This window comes from Tachypleus tridentatus, chromosome 10 (assembly GCF_004210375.1).
Source record: "Tachypleus tridentatus isolate NWPU-2018 chromosome 10, ASM421037v1, whole genome shotgun sequence".
Classification (NCBI taxonomy): Eukaryota; Metazoa; Arthropoda; class Merostomata; order Xiphosura; family Limulidae; genus Tachypleus; species Tachypleus tridentatus.
In genome coordinates this window covers 40,633,822-40,651,979 of record NC_134834.1, presented here as the reverse complement: position 1 = coordinate 40,651,979, position 18,158 = coordinate 40,633,822, and the positions used below count along the sequence as shown (strand labels likewise).

General features: G+C 34.8%; 1 protein-coding gene across 5 annotated transcripts in view; it reads right to left on the bottom strand.

Moving 5' to 3' along the window:
• mbc (dedicator of cytokinesis protein myoblast city) overlaps positions 1-18,158 on the bottom strand; it is a 239,710-nt gene that overhangs the window by 26,782 nt on the left and 194,770 nt on the right. For 4 of the 5 annotated variants that reach the window (XM_076460973.1, XM_076460977.1, XM_076460976.1 and 1 more), the window contains 6 exons: positions 16,501-16,590; positions 13,575-13,706; positions 13,143-13,264; positions 11,768-11,794; positions 6,021-6,077; positions 4,761-5,007 (listed from right to left, as the gene is read on the bottom strand). In XM_076460973.1, the coding sequence (XP_076317088.1) occupies positions 4,761-5,007; positions 6,021-6,077; positions 11,768-11,794; positions 13,143-13,264; positions 13,575-13,706; positions 16,501-16,590 (675 nt within the window). The remainder of the gene's footprint in view (positions 1-4,760; positions 5,008-6,020; positions 6,078-11,767; positions 11,795-13,142; positions 13,265-13,574; positions 13,707-16,500; positions 16,591-18,158) is intronic. The other variant, XM_076460974.1, reaches the window with a different exon arrangement.

Below are 18,158 nucleotides of genomic sequence, written 5' to 3'. Positions count from 1 at the left end.
CAATCCTGGTTGCAGAGGAACCATATAAGCATTCTGGAGTGGCCATTTCAGTCACCCGATCTCAACCCAATTGAAAATATTTGGCATGAGTTGAAGACCAGGGTTCATCAGCGTCATTCGTAAAACTTGCAAGAGTTGGAGGCCTTCTGTAAAGAAGAATGGAAGAAAATACCAGTCAAGTACTGTCAAATGATCATGGATGGCTATGAGGAGAGATTGCACCAAGTAATTCACCTGAAAGGCTACACAACTGACCATTAAAGTAGATGTACAAACACTTTCTGCCCCTCCTATGTTTGGTTATTTGTTTATAAACAGTTTATTTGTCATTCAATGTACATAAAAATTTATGTAGATGTGTGTTAGTATAATATTTATAACATACTATACTTTCATTATCCTAATCATGATACTTATTGAATTATGAGGAAAAAACTACTCACGACACAGGGGTACAAACACTTTCTGTTATAACTGTAAGAGCTAAAGATGTTGCCTGGAACATCACATTTCATATCAATAATAATGTCATTGTATGCACAAACTGATTTTATAAAGTGCAATCAACCTTCTGAATTTTGCCTGTGGTGTTTTGGAAATGATTTTAGTTTAAAGGATTTTCATTTATTTTAACTTTTTCTTTTCATTGTATTCTCATAATATGAAATTAATACATGCTCAATGAGATGATTGCAATGAAAAAGCCCAATAAGTATTTTCATAGTAATATCTTGTTTAACCATTTATATATGATGGCAATTAGTTATCCTAAATAGCTCAAAACTCATAACAGTATACATTTATTTATATTTAATTTTATTGTTTTATTAACCTTTGAACTGTATCTGACTAATAATCCTACCACACAAATTGTAAATAACTCGGCACACATGCAACTCACCTAACAGTATCAAACATAATGCATATGCTGCTCATGAGTATATCTTGAAGAGTTTTTTTATTACAATTACTGATTTTAATTATCTTATCAAATATAACCTAACAAGTTCCTAATTGTTACATTTCAGCTACTTTTATAGTAATAAATAAAGTATATACATGAAAATTATAATTTTCTCATACTGAGTATGTATTTCTGAGAGGTGCATACCTCTTCTCACAGAATTAGCTATTTTTGTTCAGTGCTGCTCTGTGTATGCAAATTTTTTCCATATTTACATCATAAGTCTTCTGTTTTCCCTACTGGAGTTGAGAGATTCCAACATGTTTCTCATACAAATCATCACGCATCACTTTTTACTAATAGGAGCATGACATGCTCAGAGGATGTATTCATGACTCCCTCTGTCAAACCATCACTTTAAAACTTGGCAGTATAGAAAAATTAACACTTCTTATAGTATTTACTTCCTTTCACAAAATTAGCTAAAATCCGACATTGAACAAGAGGAAGGATAAGTGTGAAGGAATGATAGATGTATCCTTGAAAGTATCCAAAGGACACCTTTAGAAAGGAAAGAGTCATATCCAAAGATAAAATGAGGGGAACTGACTATTTCTGAACAAGGTATACTTTTAGTCCCACTATGAAATATGGAGAAGATAAAGGTGGTAAAAGAGAGGAGCACACCTACGTGGGTGAGAATAGTGTCAGGGTTGTGTTCTAAATCATATAAAATAAATATAACTTGATCCCACCAATAGAAAAGTGGGTAACACAATGGATGTGCTTTCAGGTATAGAGTGGCTAGGGCATGACAGATTGTACTTGGTAAGTCAACTACATCCAAAATCCCTGCCACTGGTAATCAACATCCACATTTCAAACCCAAAAGACCAGGGGATTGAGAATCACTCTGTATCTCAAGCATGTCATGAGGTATTGAAAGGATGTCTATCACATGCAGTCAACTTCCCCATATAAAGATGGGATGAAGGAGTCAAAAGAATAGGGCCATAACAATCACACATGCCACTTCTGTGACCCACAATACTGATGGAGTTTAAACAAATGTTCTCACCTGAAACAGTGTAATGGATGACTATGAAATTTTGAAAAGCAGACCACATCAAGCTATTCACTACAGGCATGGCAGGAATGGGCAGTTTTCCCCTTCTGCTTTAGGCATGCAGTCCATGAGCAGTACAATCTAGGATATGATATTTTGCTTTTAAACATGCACAAGTTTATTCACCTACAAGTAAATTTGTAGAATACCTTATCTCAATGGTGAGCATTGCAAAGCTGTGGAATATAAAGCACAAATTAATATGGCTGTACAGTGCAAATTTCAAGTTAAAGAATACCTGGTCAGGTACAACTTCACCAAAGAACGGGATTCATATAATAATGAATAAAGAAAAGGCCCCTGAGAAGAAAGAATGAACAGAAACTTATCAGTCAGAGTCAGATCAAAGTCTGAAAAATGGTCACATGTGGAAAACAAAATCCCCAGAAAGGAGAAACTGCAATATTATGTAGATATCACGACTGTATTGGCCATGGTCCACATGCACGATTGTAGAATTTCCTCAAATTGACGGTAAAAACAAAAAGTGAGGAAAAAAAAAGAGGCATCTCACCTGATGAGAAGGTGCCCTGAACAAATTTCAGAAGAATGGGATCTCGTATGGGTACAACTGAGAGGTACATCACCAAAAGCAATAGAGGCAAGAAGAAAATAGAGTTAAGGGTTGGAAATAGGAAAGGACTAGAAATGGTAAAGGTGTCATATGGAGTTCCATCCAAGACAAATGTGCAGCAATATTGGTAAAGGCAGATTGTTGTTGGACTAATGCCACCTGTGGCTGTAGTGCTTCTGGGATTGTGTCAAAAATGTACTGCTGCAGAAATGGGACCTCAAATAAATTCTGAAAATAAATCAATGGTAACTGAACCCAAATTAAAAATCACAGCATGACACAGAACATCCCAACAACATAGAAATCATGTGTGCAAAATCCACACCAAGACAACAAATGAGCTACTGAGAAGAAAAGAAGAGAAAAAGCATCACCAGAAAGCCACTCAGGATTTCTTTGGAGAGCCTCAGAGAAGAGGTGTACAGAAGAAGGATACCATAAAAATAGGAGCAAAGCATGTGAATTCCATTGTTTAATTGTGAGGCACATTGGTCAGCAAAAAACAAATAATAGGAGAGGGAGTAAAACCAAAAGGGGTGGGAAAATTCATCTTGGAGTGAGGAAGGACATGGCTCATAAGAAAGAGAAGAAATTGTTAAACTGGTAAATACCTGAGAAACAAAATAAAAAGACCACATTATATCTAACTAGTTCTTATGGCAAAGATGATAAAGTACAGAAAAATGATGAAGCAGAAATAGACAATCAAAGTCCTCATCAGTCTTAACAGGCTCTGCCTATTTGGAAGGAGCTAGAGCAAGGTCTAGAGACAAAGACTGTCCATTGTAACATTCAATCTCCTGGCAGATACACACAATTAAATCCAATGTCAGATCATCTGCACCTGAGGTCTGAGAAAGAACACCTGTTGATGTGATCCCCAAAGTGGTGACATGAACTTCAGAATTCATAGTGAAGAACAGTCCACTAACTTTGAGTGGTGAATAAGAATAATGCAACTGGATCTAAATGATAAAATTTTAAAGTGAAAACCTGTTTGAATGAAAATTAAATAAAGTAACCCCCCCAAAAAAAAAAAACAACACTTTATTAAGAAACTTAAACCAAATTTGAATTGTTAAATAAACAACAGCATGTCCAGATACAAGCACTGACAAATGAGAAGTGATGGTTTGGTAGAGAAATATAGAGGAAGTCACATATATCAACTGAGAATGTCATGCTTCTATTGGTAGAAAAGTGACACATGACAATTTACATGAGAGAGATGTTGGAACATTTCAATTCCAATAAAGGAAAGCAGAAAGCTTCTCGCATGTGTTTCGAAAACATTTGCACATATAAGGCAGCAATGAATGAAAATAGCTAATTTTGTAAGAAAAGATAAATACCACACTGGAAGAAGAAGAAAAAAAGTAATAACCTGGGCATTTTCTTCTTTTTTTTTTTGCTGTTGATTGTCAGTGAAACTCAAGCCTACTTTTTATACTAATTGTATTACAACACTAAACAATTTTTCAATTCATTAAAATACTGCACCTAAACACACAGAAGAATAACATGCAAAAAGCAAACAATGTCTTATAAGTATCATAATTCTTCTGGTTTTCTAACTCTGCAAAACCTCATTTAAAAACTCAGCTAAAATCACTGATGTAATTTCCATGAGAACAGACTAAAATTGAATGATGAAACAGACAATGCCCACGACATAACCTGTCATTTGATAGATGAAATTGTGGCTATCCACTGGTTATAAGTAATACAGTAGAGGGCATCAGAGAGAACTATTGAAAATTTGTGAATGAGAATGTGATAGGTGGTTGGGAGAAGTGGGTCTGATTTTCTAGTTTATGGCTCCACAAACAAATAAGATTGATTATGCTTTCCTTGAGTAATACCTATATTATAATGAATAATTTATTAATGTTAAGGTCAAAACTTCTCAGAGGGGTGATAGATAAATTAGAGAAAAAGATGATAGATAAATTAGAGAAAAAGAAAGTTCTAGACAGAAAAAGCCACAATACTCATACTGTAAATTTAGGATTTTAAAAAAATATGTTAAATTTATTCATATGAAATTAAGCAGTTTATTTAAATTTTTAATGTAATTCTGTTAAAGGTTGTGACATGCACACTTTGACCTAAATGTTGCAAAAGGGTTAAAACCAAATACTCTAAACTGAACTAACTTGTTCACTAAGCTCTATCACAGGTCCATCTGTTTTGTTCCCTGTTGTGTCGTACCAAAGGGAATGTGAATGGTTTTCAGATGGACATGTTACACTAGCACCTGAGCTTCTTCTCAAAGTTATAGTGGTACTTTCTCTATTCTTTTTTCCATGCATCTTAGTAGGAGATGGGGAACCAGGTTTCACCCACACAGACTGAGCACGACTGGTTAGAGTAGCAGCCATCTTGTTTGTGGAGCTGGCAGAGCTTAAATAAAAAATAAAAAAAATATAAAAAGGAAACTCATTAAATTCAGAAGCACCTATCTTCTATAAAACTATTTCAAACAGATTCATTATGCTATGATAACCTAAAATAAAGAACCATTTGGTAATTCAAAAATTTTCCTTGCACGCTTGTTCTCGAGAAAAGTAAAAATATACACTCATCTTTTATTTTGCAGAAACTCACTGATTCTCCTATTAAACACATATTAAGTGCGAGCTTGCATTTCTCCTGATAACAAGATTATAAATCACTCCACTAGCCAATTAACCTGTTAGAAAATTTAAATGCCTTAACTGTAGCCTAGCCTGTCTTTTTTAAACCTTTAACTTGTATTCTAACATTCTGTTGTCTTCAGAACACATCACAAAAAAATTACAAGCCTTTTTGTCAATCCCATTACAGAATCTTGCAGACCAATAAAATAACATTTTATGCTTCTTTTCTCAAGAAAAAATAAGAAGTGTTAACTATCTATCTCTGGAATCATCTTAGTAGCCTTCTTCTAGACCACTTTCCAACAAGTCAATATCCTTTCTCAGGAAAACAAAACTGTATACAATATTCCAAGTGATGCCTAAGTAGTTATTTCTTTACAGATAAATACCTTTTTTGACTTGTAATCAGTATGTCTACAAATACACCCTCAAATTCTATTAGCTTTACTACTAACTACCAACAGTGACTTATCTATCATTATGTCAAAATCTTTTTCTACCTTCACACTACTGTGTGGATTCCCACCTATATCAAACTAATTATCTAAATTATAACTAAAATGCATTAACTTGCAATCACTATAATCAGTTTATTTGCTAAATATTTAGCAAATTTTTTAAAATTAATCCAAATCATTTTTTTAAAGATGTCAGCATCATCAAAACAGATGAATTACCCAAGAACATACATTCAATAGCAAATTTTAATAATTTTCTAATTATGCCCCTAAGAATATCATTACATATGTTAGAAAAAATAAAAGTTCAAGCACTGACCCCAGAGGCACTCCATTAGAAAAAGGTGTCCAGTTTGCCTTCTCACATCCAACCAACCTATGATACAATTAAATATTCCTTCTTGAACCCTATCAATATGATTTTCTTAATCAGTCTTTTGTATGGAATTTTATCAGACAATTTCTCAACATCTAAGCATGCCAAGTTCACTCTCTCTTCATCATTCAGATAAGTGACATCCTTGAGCAAGAATAAAGATAAGAGACTAGTATGGGAAGGTTTCCCTGTGATAAACTTGTGATACCTTTCATTCATATTTGACTATAGGAATATGTACAGATATTTTTTATTAGATCCTTTAGAAGTTTCACCACTACAAAAGTAAGATAAACAAGACTGTAACTTCTTGGACAATTCTTATAAAACAGGAGTAAACTACCCAAAAGACAGGTTCTTACGTATGATCTTAAAATCATAAAAAAACTTTTGCTGGCTTTGTTACTTTATCTCTCTTAATCTTTCAGTATTTCTAATTATCAGTAAAAGATTAATATCTAAATAACCAAGGCCATTTCCAATACTTCCCATACACTGGTCAGGAATGTTGCTATTATCTTCTCTTGTACACACAGAACATTTAAAACCCCAGCTATCATATCTTTCCATTTCAGTCCTTTTAAAGACCATATCCATATTTTAATATTGGACTTACATTTAACATACTTATTATCAGTTTTAACATTATCAACCATCTGCTTATCATAAGCCTTTTGGATCTCCTAATTTCTTTTTAAACCAAAATCTTAGCTTTCCCATACTTCTGTCAATCTCCAGCTAATGTGCCAAGTTAAATCTCTTAAACTCATTCCACTTATGCTTGATTGTCTTTATAATGTCTTTAATAAGTCAATTAGGTCTGACTTTTCTGTTACTATTTTCCTCTTTTTAGGAACATGCCTCTCTTGATTCAACTTGTTTTTGAAAATTAACCATATCTTTTCCACATTATTATTAAGCACATTATTATAAATTAATAAGAATAAATATGGCCTCATATTTATAATTGGCTTGTTTAAAATTAGAAAATACAGTTGCATTTTTATCTCAACATGTAGTAAAAAATCAAACTTAATTATGCAATAATCATTGTTTCCTACATGTTCCCTCCTTTTCTTTTGCAACCATGTTCTCATTAAAATGGTTACCAATAAATTTAAAATGGTATCCCACTCTGTTGGCTCTCTGACAATTTGCTATAGAAAACTTTAATTATTATAATAAATGCAATAATAGAGTTTTATACACAATTCTTTTCAAGTGGAAAATATCAGCCAAAACTAAATATTATATATTTTTCTAATAACTAGCTGTCAGATACATAAAACTTTGGTTTTGTTGGTTGGTTGATTGATATAGTGTTTTATGGCACAAAGCAGCTAGGCTATCTGAGCCAAATATCTGGTAAAAAGGTAAAAATAAAGTAAATGTAGTAAAATTCATAAAAGGAGATGAAGGTAAAACAAAACAGCATTTAAAAACATAAATAGCATAAAACCAATGTTGACATCTAGTCTACAATGTTAATAGAGAAACTACAGTAAGAGAAGTTGTAAAGGACTTTCTGTAGCATAATAGTAATTATCATAACCTGCCAGGAAGACTAACAGGTAAGTTGTAAATGACTTTCTGTAGCATAATGGTAATTATCATAACCTGTCAGGAAGACTAAGAGGTAAGAACAAGAACCACCGTCAGTCACCAGAAGTTGGCCTTTCTTGTCCTAAATTGTGTGTCATTATGGCCATTATCAAAAAGTAAAGTAATAAAACTTTTAAAAGACATGCAGCAAAATTGTAATAATAACTTGCCAGGATGACTAATGGATAGTTTAAATGAACAGTTCAAACAGTAGCGCTAGTCACCTGAAGTTGGCCTTTCCAGTCCTAGTGTCGAGTTATTTAATGTTATGGCCATTTTCAAACAGCAGCGTTAGTCACCTGAAGTTGGCCTTTCCAGTCCTGGTGTTGAGTTATTTAATGTTACGGCCATTTTCTAATTTCAGATCAAACTAGAGAGATTGTGTTTCTTAAAAGGGAACCACAATAAAAAAGGTTTGATGAAAAAATATAAAACACTTAAATGACATTAAAAAGATTAATGGCCTTTAAAAAACTAACATCTTTATCAAGGTGGACAGTGTCACCATCACCAATAACACTGTCTAATGTTATGGACAAACCATGGGACAGAACATGTTTAAAATGGTGCCATTGTTGAGAATCATAACAATGACAAGAAAGTAAAATGTGGCATATAGTGATTTGAGTGTTAGATAGAATACAAACTGGTGCATCAGTTTTGGATAAAAGAAAACGATGAGTTAAAAAACTGTGACCAATGAGTAGTCTAGTTAGAACAACTTCCTCCTTCCAATCCTTATGGAAGCAAGACAGCCAAAGTTCAATAGAGGGTTTTATTTGGAAAAGCTCGTTTTCACGTTGCTCACTCCAAGTCAAGTGCTAGCTGGCATGGAGCCGAGCTTTGAATACAGGATCATAGACCATGTATGGAATAGGCACTGCAGTGATAGTGCCAGAGCAGATAGATTTAGCTGCTGTGTCTGCAAGCTCATTCTTGCAAATACCAACGTGGACTGGTATCCAGAAAAACTGGATAGAAGTAGATGTTAATGAGAAACGGGCCAGTCGGTTTTGAATATCAGAGAGAACAGGGTGTGAACCCATGTGAAGCGATTCCAGAACCAGTAGAGAACTAAGCGAGTCAGTATAAATAATGCAGTTGGAGTACTGCTTAGCTTCAATATGATCCAGGGCAAGAGAAACGGCATACAGTTCAGCAGTGAACACAGAAACTGCAGAGAGGGTTCTGCATGCAACTACCAAACCACAACAAACCATGGCAGAGCCCACAGAGTCACCTGATTTGGAACCATCTGTATAAATTGGAATGTAAAGATTGTTCGAAAGATGTTTAGTGAATAAAAGACGGTACTTCCAATTGGGAGTATCTGCTCTTTTCAGATGACTTAAGGAAAGGTCACATATGGGGAATGTAATAAGACATGGTGGGATGAGCTGACCAGTGGATACAGCAATGCTATCCAAGGACAGACCTAAATCATCCAACTGCACCTGGATGTGAAGACCCAAAGGAGCAATGGCAGATCGTCTGTTCTGAAAAAGTATGGCCCACCAAGGAAGGAAATCACAACCCTAGATGGGATGCTTTGGTAAGGAATGAAGTTTCGAAGAATACAGTAAAGACAGTTGCAGACGGCTATGCAAAAAAGGTTGATGAGACTCTATGTATAAGCTCTGAACTGGGGAGGTGTGGAAAGCCCCAGTGCAAGGCTGAAGTCCTTAATGATGAATGAGGTCCAGTATCTTTAAGGCCAAGAGTCTGGCAGAGCCATAGGCCAGTGATCCATAGTTGAGTTTCGATTGAATAAGAGTACGATATATCTTTAACATAGAACATCGATCTGCTCCTTAACTGGTGGTAAAGAGGACATAAAGGATGTTCAATGCTCTTGTACATTTGACCCATAGCTGCTTAATGTGTTGTATAAAGGTCAGCTTATTGTTAAAGATAAGCTCCTAGAACTTCATCTCAGGTACCACAGGCAGCAAAACTTCACTGATACAGAGTTAAGGATCAGGGTGAATACCCCCTTGGCAGCAAAAGTGCATGCAAACGGTTTTAGAGAGAGAGAAATTAAAGCCGTCTGCTATATTCCAATTCAGTATACGATCGAGGGCAGTTTGTAGTTGCCGTTCAATATACCTGATGTTCGACGACCGACATGAAATGTGAAAGTCGTCGACATAGAGCCTGTTTGAAACAGTGAGTGGGAGTTGTTCCATGACGGCATTAATCTTTATATTGAAAAGTGTGAGACTCAAAACACAGCCCTGAGGGACTCCAAGTTCCTATAAAAAAGAACGGGAAAGTGTCAAACCCACATGTACTTGGAATCTCCTGTCCATTAAAAACATTTTAATAAAAATGGGTAAATGATCATGTAACCAATATGTATGGAGGTCTCGCAAAATGCCATACCTCCATGTTGTGTTATAAGCCTTCCCAATGTCAAAGAATATTGATACCAGATATTGTCGATTAAGAAAGGCTTCTCTGATTGACGTTTCAAGTCGAATCAGGTGGTCCATGGTGGAGTGCTATCGTTGGAACCCACATTGGGTGGGTGAGATGAGGTTGTTTGATTCGAGGAACCAAACTAGACGAGCATTAAGCATCCTCTCTAAGGTCTTACAGATACAGTTCGTCAAAGCAATTGGACGGTAGTTTGAAGGAATCTTGGGATCTTTCCCAGCCTTAGAGAAAGGTAAGATAATAGCCTGGCATTAGGAAAAACATTCTCTTGCCAGCATGTCATAATGTGCATTATCTGGTCCAACAGATGTATTACCAGACCAATGAATGGCCAGTTTCAGTTCCACCAGTGTAAAGGGACGATTATAGTCACAGAGAAAGTCAGTTCAAAAGGAAAGAGGTGAATGCTCTGCCCGATTCTTGATGGTCGAGGAACAAGCAGAAGTGCTAGATACCTGGCAAAAGCTTTCACCTAGAGTATTGGCAATGCTCCAGATATCAGCTACCTCTTGGCCATCACAGAATAAGATCAAGAGGGGGACAGAATTGTAGTGCCCACTGACCTTTCAAACCCTGTCCCATATGACTTTGGAACTGGTGGTAGAAGATATGCCAGTTGTGAACTTAATCCAAGATTCCTTCTGGCTTTGATGTCTTACCCACGGCATGTGCACGGGCCTGCTGGAAAGCATTGCAATTTGACAGTGTGGGATATCTACAGAAAGTATCCCAAGCCCGTTTTTGAGCTTTACGTGCCATGTGGCAGGCAAGATTCCACCACGGACAAAGATATAGTGGAAAATGTGTTGAGGTTTTAGGAATACATTGAGCAGCTGCTTGTACAATACAATCAGTAACTGCTGCAACACAAAGCGACCCCTCCTATCAATAACAGCACTTCCCCAGAAGGGATGATGTCCATTAAAGTTCCCCAGGATTAGAAAGGGAGTCGGCAACTGTTCAATGAGAGCATCAAGGTCTGATTGATCATAGGTCTCTCCAGGTGACAAGTATAGAGAACAAACAGTGATGGTATGACCCAAGGAAACACGGATGGCTAAGGCCTCCAAGGGTGTGCTGAGTGACAAAGACAGGATGGGCACATGCTGATCAATCAACAGTGCCATCCCTCCATGTACTCGTCCATCACACAGCCTGTGACAGCCTAAGGATTAAAGTGATGGTGTTTATGGTCAGACACATTCTGTTCCTCTAGAACATGCAATTAAATACAGAAATCTGTACTGAAATGCTAAACAAGTTTTTAATTAAAGACTCATTCATAGACTAATAATAGAAAGACTTAATTACATTTCTTATATATAAGATAGGCATGTTTTTTTAAAAATATTCATAAAATTTCTTTTACTTCAGTATGAATGAAAAAAAATATGTTTATCATTTTTAAGCAGTTAAATAGTATTTCACTTCCAAACTCATGCATGCTATTTTGGTAATTATGTTTCAAAAATTTTTATAACTTTTCAGCCAAAATATGTACATTTTTCTCAAATTGATACACAGCCTGGTGATATGTTCAGTTCTCCTCAGAAGTAGAAGTAAAACTGCTTATAAATAAATATCTCTACTGCTTGGTAATTTATATTAGGTTTTTTAAATATTAAGTCATAAAGAAAAGAAACAATACATACCTAATTGATGACAGAGTCTTTCTGCTTCTATGGTTAAGGAAGAAAAAAATTAACAAAATTAAATTCTTAAAAAACAGAAGAACAATAAAAACAGCTAGTGAATCATTATGTAAAGTTTATTCATACTAACATAATAATGCTTCTCTGAATCTTGCTTAAAGCTGTTGTTCCTTCCACTTCACACAAAATCCAGGCTTTCAATCTACATAATTATTACGTTTTTAATTCTTAGAAGAAAAAGAAAGGAATTTCAGACACACACACACACATACATACATATGTATGTACGTGTCCTTGGGGTGTCCTTATTTATATGGCATAGCCTCCTTTTAAGGGGGAACCAATATGAGCAAAAATAAGTGTGGTAGATTTTAAGTATCTCTGAATCTGAGTTGAACATCAGATTTTATGTTCCTGCCTTCTTCATGTTTGAGCTATATTAGCACTTGAATCACAAGCTATTGGGATCAAACATGGCACACATGCTCAGACATCAAAACAGGTATTTTAAAAGTGCTTGTGGTACATAATCCCATTGGGAGTAGCTAAAGAAGTAAATAGGAATAATAGAGGAACTTGGTCAGTACATTTATACCTCTGTGAATCACAAGAGAATCTCTGAACCCTGCAGCAGAGCATAAATATTTTATGTCTGTTGTTTTCATTTTGCTAATTATTTACGCTTTAGATTATTTTACATTTTATGTAGAATCAATTATTCCATCTTTAAAATAAAAATTACCATAGGTTGTTCACACATACAACTTACTTTCTGAACTAAAATGGAAGATTATCATATCAATAATGCACTAACCCTTACATCCAAATGACTTCATGACAAGTTGAAGGTATTGAAGTAAACATGAATTATAATTATCTTTCCCAAAATTATTCATTGGATTCATAACATTATTTGAGAATTTCACTCTATGGAAATGACTGAGCATGGATTGAATCAAAATTATATTTTTAGTAAGCCAATGAGAAAAGAAAAATATATTTTTAGTATGTGTGTGTGTGTGTTTTCTTATAGCAAAAGCTGCATTGGGCTATCTGCTGGGTCCACTGAGGGGAATATATTTCAAGTAAGCCAATGACAAAAGAAAAATTACCTGTTAACAGAGTAAAGGGTAGAATTTTTTAAATAAAACTCTGGCTAATGGTGACTAAATACATTCTAAATCTGTTAATTACTTACACTAAGAATTACACAGGAAACTTTCAAAAATCCATCAAAATATGCTTTTGAACTTTTCCAAACAAGTGAGAACCAACATTAAAAACTGACAGTAAAAATAACATTTTTGGATTGAAACATCATACGCTCACACCTAATAAAGTGTAGAGATAAAGTATCAAAACAGAAATTACTAACGGTTCAGAAGAATTAAGACTGACATCTGATGAACGATTACTGTTAGAAGGGACCTGAGAAACTGATGGTTTCTTGCGTCTCATAGTAACAGCTATCCTCTCATGTAGTTCTGTTGGTGACGACTATAAAAAACAAATAGGGATATAAGCAATCATGTGTTTCAACACATCTTTATTTTTTGAAAATTGGAGTTTTTGTATCAAAAATACCTCAGATAAAATATTGCAAATTTTGCTGATTAAATAGCCCTATAGAAACATGTGGTTAATGTAATTTTTATCTCTTTATGGAAAATTACACAGGAGTAAATTATTAATAAAACAGTAAAGGCTTTAAAGATATACTAAAAACACAAAACTGTGTATATCAAAGTTTGTAAAGCTTGCTACTGATTGTATTACACTCCAGCACAAATTCACCAAACTGGCTTACCCGTTTTCCATATTTTTCTTCAACGTGTTTCCGTAAATTGTTGAAAGCCTCCTCCATATGGTCATGAAATGGTTGTAAACTTTCAGGGGCTTTTTGTCCATGAAGTGCTATACCAGCTTCTAACAATGGAATCTAAAAAAAATCACAAAACAATGAGAAATGTAACAATCAAGAAACAAAAGAAGCTGGAATATGAAGGAAATATTCTGATTAATGTATTATGTATAGAAAAACAAACTGGGTATTAAACGGATAAGGAAGAAGTAATGCAGAGATGAATGGGTGGTATTCATCAACAACAGGAGGTATATGAAGAGCAGGTGAGCCAGGTAGTAATACATGGTGTCAATGCCTGATTCATCAGTAATCAATGTACTGATGACTGGTAGACCTGTCTAACCTAAATGAGTATCAAAAGAAAGAACTTTGTGCTGATGAAGATATATTCCTAAAGTATAAGAGCAAGTACAAACAAACAAAAATAATTAAGTGATGAATCAGTTTTATATCTGCAAAATCTGAGAGTACATGAGAAAAAGTAATGTGTGATGAATGTGATATACACTGCTGGCCAAAATCTTAAGGCCAAAGAACATAAAGAAAAAATATGCTATTTGCTATGTTACACTCAACCACTTATTTGATTAGTTTCTAAAGATGAAAATAAGAAAAGGGAAAATAAAATAAACTTTTTTGGCATTTAATATGGAAAAATGTGAACACTATGAAATTAGCCTAAATAGAGTAATTTACAGGTGAATGAGTTACATTTGCCAAATATTACTGTATATAAAAAATACTGTAAGTATACAGAAAAATAGAAATTTATAGATTTGTGATATATATTAAACCTGAGAATATATAAAGGAAAAATAATATACTGATAAATGTGGGATAAATGCTAAATCTGAAAGTACATGGAGAAAAATAATGTTCTGATAAATGTGTGATGTATTTTAAGTTGAGTGTACCTAAAAAATATACTCTTCAAAAAAAGAAATGCAAAAGGCAAAATATGAGACAAATTGTTAACAAGTTTATTCCTGGTAGTTCTGTATGACATGTGCGAAACTTCGCACATTCACTGCTGAACATCCAATGTCTGCATGGCGAAGTCCACGCTCACTAGTTGAAGTTTAACGTCACTCAACGTCAATAACGAGTATGCCCCCCGTGAGCATCAATAACTGCTTGGCATCTCCTGCCCATGGAAGCGATGAGATGACGAATCACATCCTGTGGAATGGATGTCCACTCAGCCTGTAAAGCTGCTGCAAGCTGAAGTAGAATCTGCGGTTGAGGTTGTCGCCATCCCAGACGTCGGTCCAGCTCGTCCCAAAGATCTTCGATGGGGTTTAAATCTGGTGATCTGGAGGGCCAGGGAAGAACGTTGATGTTGTGGTGTCTCAAGAAGACAGTCGGGCTGTGTGAGGACAGGCATTGTCATGTTGAGAAACGTCGTTGACGTTCACCATGATGGGTTGCACATGGGGCCTAAGAATCTCGTCGATGGTTGCGTACGGTCTGATCAGAAATCCTACGCAGCCCTGGTATGGTTGAGGCAGTAGACGTCGCAGTGGTGGTCCTATCCCGAAGGTGACGTAACCGGATGTAACAATCTTGTGCGGGCGTAGTCACACGAGGTCTGCCAGATCGTGGATGGTCACAAGTTGATTCATGTTGTTGGTGACGATTCCATAGCCTTGTGATGGTGCTTGGGTGGACATTCACAGCTCTAGCAACATCTGATTGTGATTTGCCTGCTTCCAAGCTACCAATGGCGTTGTTGCGTTGTACTTCAGTCAGTCTTGGCGTAACTGTATTGCGTGTCGGTGACTTAACACTGAGCTATGGAAACCGAGAACCCGTCACTTTTATAGGGATTTTGCACATGTTGCACTTGCAGAACATGCAGATCTCTCAAACAAATTTATTGGACACGAATGCGTTTTGGCGAAAAATCCGTTGTTTTCCTCTGTTTTCAAAGTGCACAACTTTTATTGTCATTTTGGTCTGACAATCAGTGCCTTAACACGTGTAACATCACATACTCTGAGCTTGTATCATTATTACATATATTTCTCTTTAAAATAAAAAAAAATATCCCTTTTGCGTTTCTTTTTTTGAAGAGTATATTAACCAGAGTACATGAAGAGTGTAATGTGCAGATGTGTGATATTTACCAAATTTATGTGCATGTAAAGAAGGAGTAATGAAAGTACACTGTGAGAGTATACTGGTGAATGAAGTACGTATACATCATTAAATGAAAAGTAGCCAAATCCATGGGTAATTAAGAAACAACATTAGTTGTTTTTTACAAATCTATTTCAATCAAATTAAACCAAGATAGAGCTTCATATGTCATACTTGCTTACAGTGTTCCAAAATGCAAAATTACGGTATTGTGCACACATAATGACAGGCAGTATCATAGTTTATGCAGTCTAATACAACAGGTTCTTGAATGTCTTTCTTGTTGTGTACATTTCTACAAAGTTTACAAACTATAACTGAAAGGAAAAAAGTTTTACAACACACATACTAACACTGAGGCAGAAGAGATACACTGGACTTTTTTACTCTAAAGTGTGCTGACTCTTATGTGGTTACTTTAACATGTAAAGTTGTTCATAATGTTATTCTTTAACCTGTTGACTGCCAAGTATTTCAGCTGCTACAATACAACACTAATGCTTCTTCATTTTGTAATTTTTTCGTGACGCCATTTTGGATCGAAAGTGAAACAATTTGTAAGTAGGTCAAATGCATGTATGGTGCTGACATCTAGCGTTCAAGTTAGGTATTATTGAGAACGAATCAACTCGTCCGTGGCACTGTGTTACCAATCGGCTTGGACAAGTTATCTCGTCTACGGCACTGAACAGGTTAAACAAAATTTACACAATATTATATAAAGGATTACCTGACAAGCTATTAAGTCTTTCAATTTCTGTATTCCTTCTTTACCTCTTCTAGTTGGGTTTTTCTCCAAATATTCATCAATGAAAAATGCCTATGAAAACAAACATATTGAAAACAAAAACAGAGCTTTTTACTAGAAACATGTAAAGTTGCAGTAACTGTAATTTGGATTCACATGAAGGAAATGATTACTTTTTACATACTTCAGCAATCTGTTTTTTAATTTGAGCATGATATACTTTAGATAATATAGTACAGGTATTTACTATGTATAATTTGTATGAAAATGTATACAAGAACTCTGACAGAAAAACACTCATTTGAATAATACTAGACAACCACTTAAAACTTTCTACATTCTACATCCATGCTACCTTCCTCAAAAGTTGTTGATGATGTTTCAATTTCCCTAGAAGCTTCAGTTCTTAAATACTTTCTATTACAAAATATGCATACAGCTTCTCAAGTCTATGGAATAACTCAAGGTAGATATTAATGATTGCTCATATGAATGCAAAATGCAAAGATATTTAGTAACCAACATTTTACAAGAACCCTAACCTATGCCAAAGAGAACCAAAGCTGAAAAAGTTTAACTCTCATATTGGTTAACAATGTTACTAAAAATACACATCAATTGATAATCAAGCATCTCAGAATGGCTGGTATGGGTATTAACACTTTTACTAATACCAGCTGTTCTGAGATACAAATGATAATCAACATGATTGATGATGTGACTAACATCAGATCAAATACATAATCAAAAAAGAAACCATGCTGCTGTTCTTATGCTTTGATAATTTTGCTGTTACTTCTACTCTTCTTTTAATATATATTACAACTGCCATTACAAATGGTTTCTAAAACTTCTCAAAAATCACTATGATCCAATGCTTAATCAAGCTCATGAATATTTTGAGTCTTTGGAAGCTAGCCACTTGTTAAAAATTGGGTTCCCTTATATGTACATGGAAGAAAAAGGGAGATTCCTTATATTCTAATACAAAGCAAAAAAGGATTATATTTTTTACTTTTTTATCATTCATTACTTATTAACTGTAGTAACATCTGAACATTTTCTCCACTACATTGTTTTTCTCATGATGTGCACCTTGCTTTTCCCACCATATAGTTCTCTTCATCAGCTAGTATATAATTTTGAAGACAGATGGTGCTCATTCAAGTCACAGGTCCATAAAATGGGACAGAACATTTTGTCCAAAACATCACAGGAAACAGAATGGATGTTAGTTTTGTCAAATCAAACCAAGATGTAGAAAAATGATCTTACTTTTATTGAAAAGTATATTACAGTCAACAGCTTTAAAAGTGCAATATCAAGGTAATTTAGTCTATATAACCAGAATGCATTATAAAGTAATTTTCTTCATCCCTGATGTTAAAACTTGTGCATTTATGCATATAAAGTGAACTAATAAGAACACTATGAATTTCTTCATAATGAAAATTTTTACCACTCAAGAAAGAATAACTTTTTAAGACAAAATAGTACATAGTACCTAAGAAAAGACAATTCAATCATCATACCTACAGTTGCTAAAGACAGGACTTTCTGTTAGTTTGGAAAAAGAGAACCACTTTCACACATTACAGAAACTAATTAAGAATAAAAGAACAGAAACTCACAAAGCATTC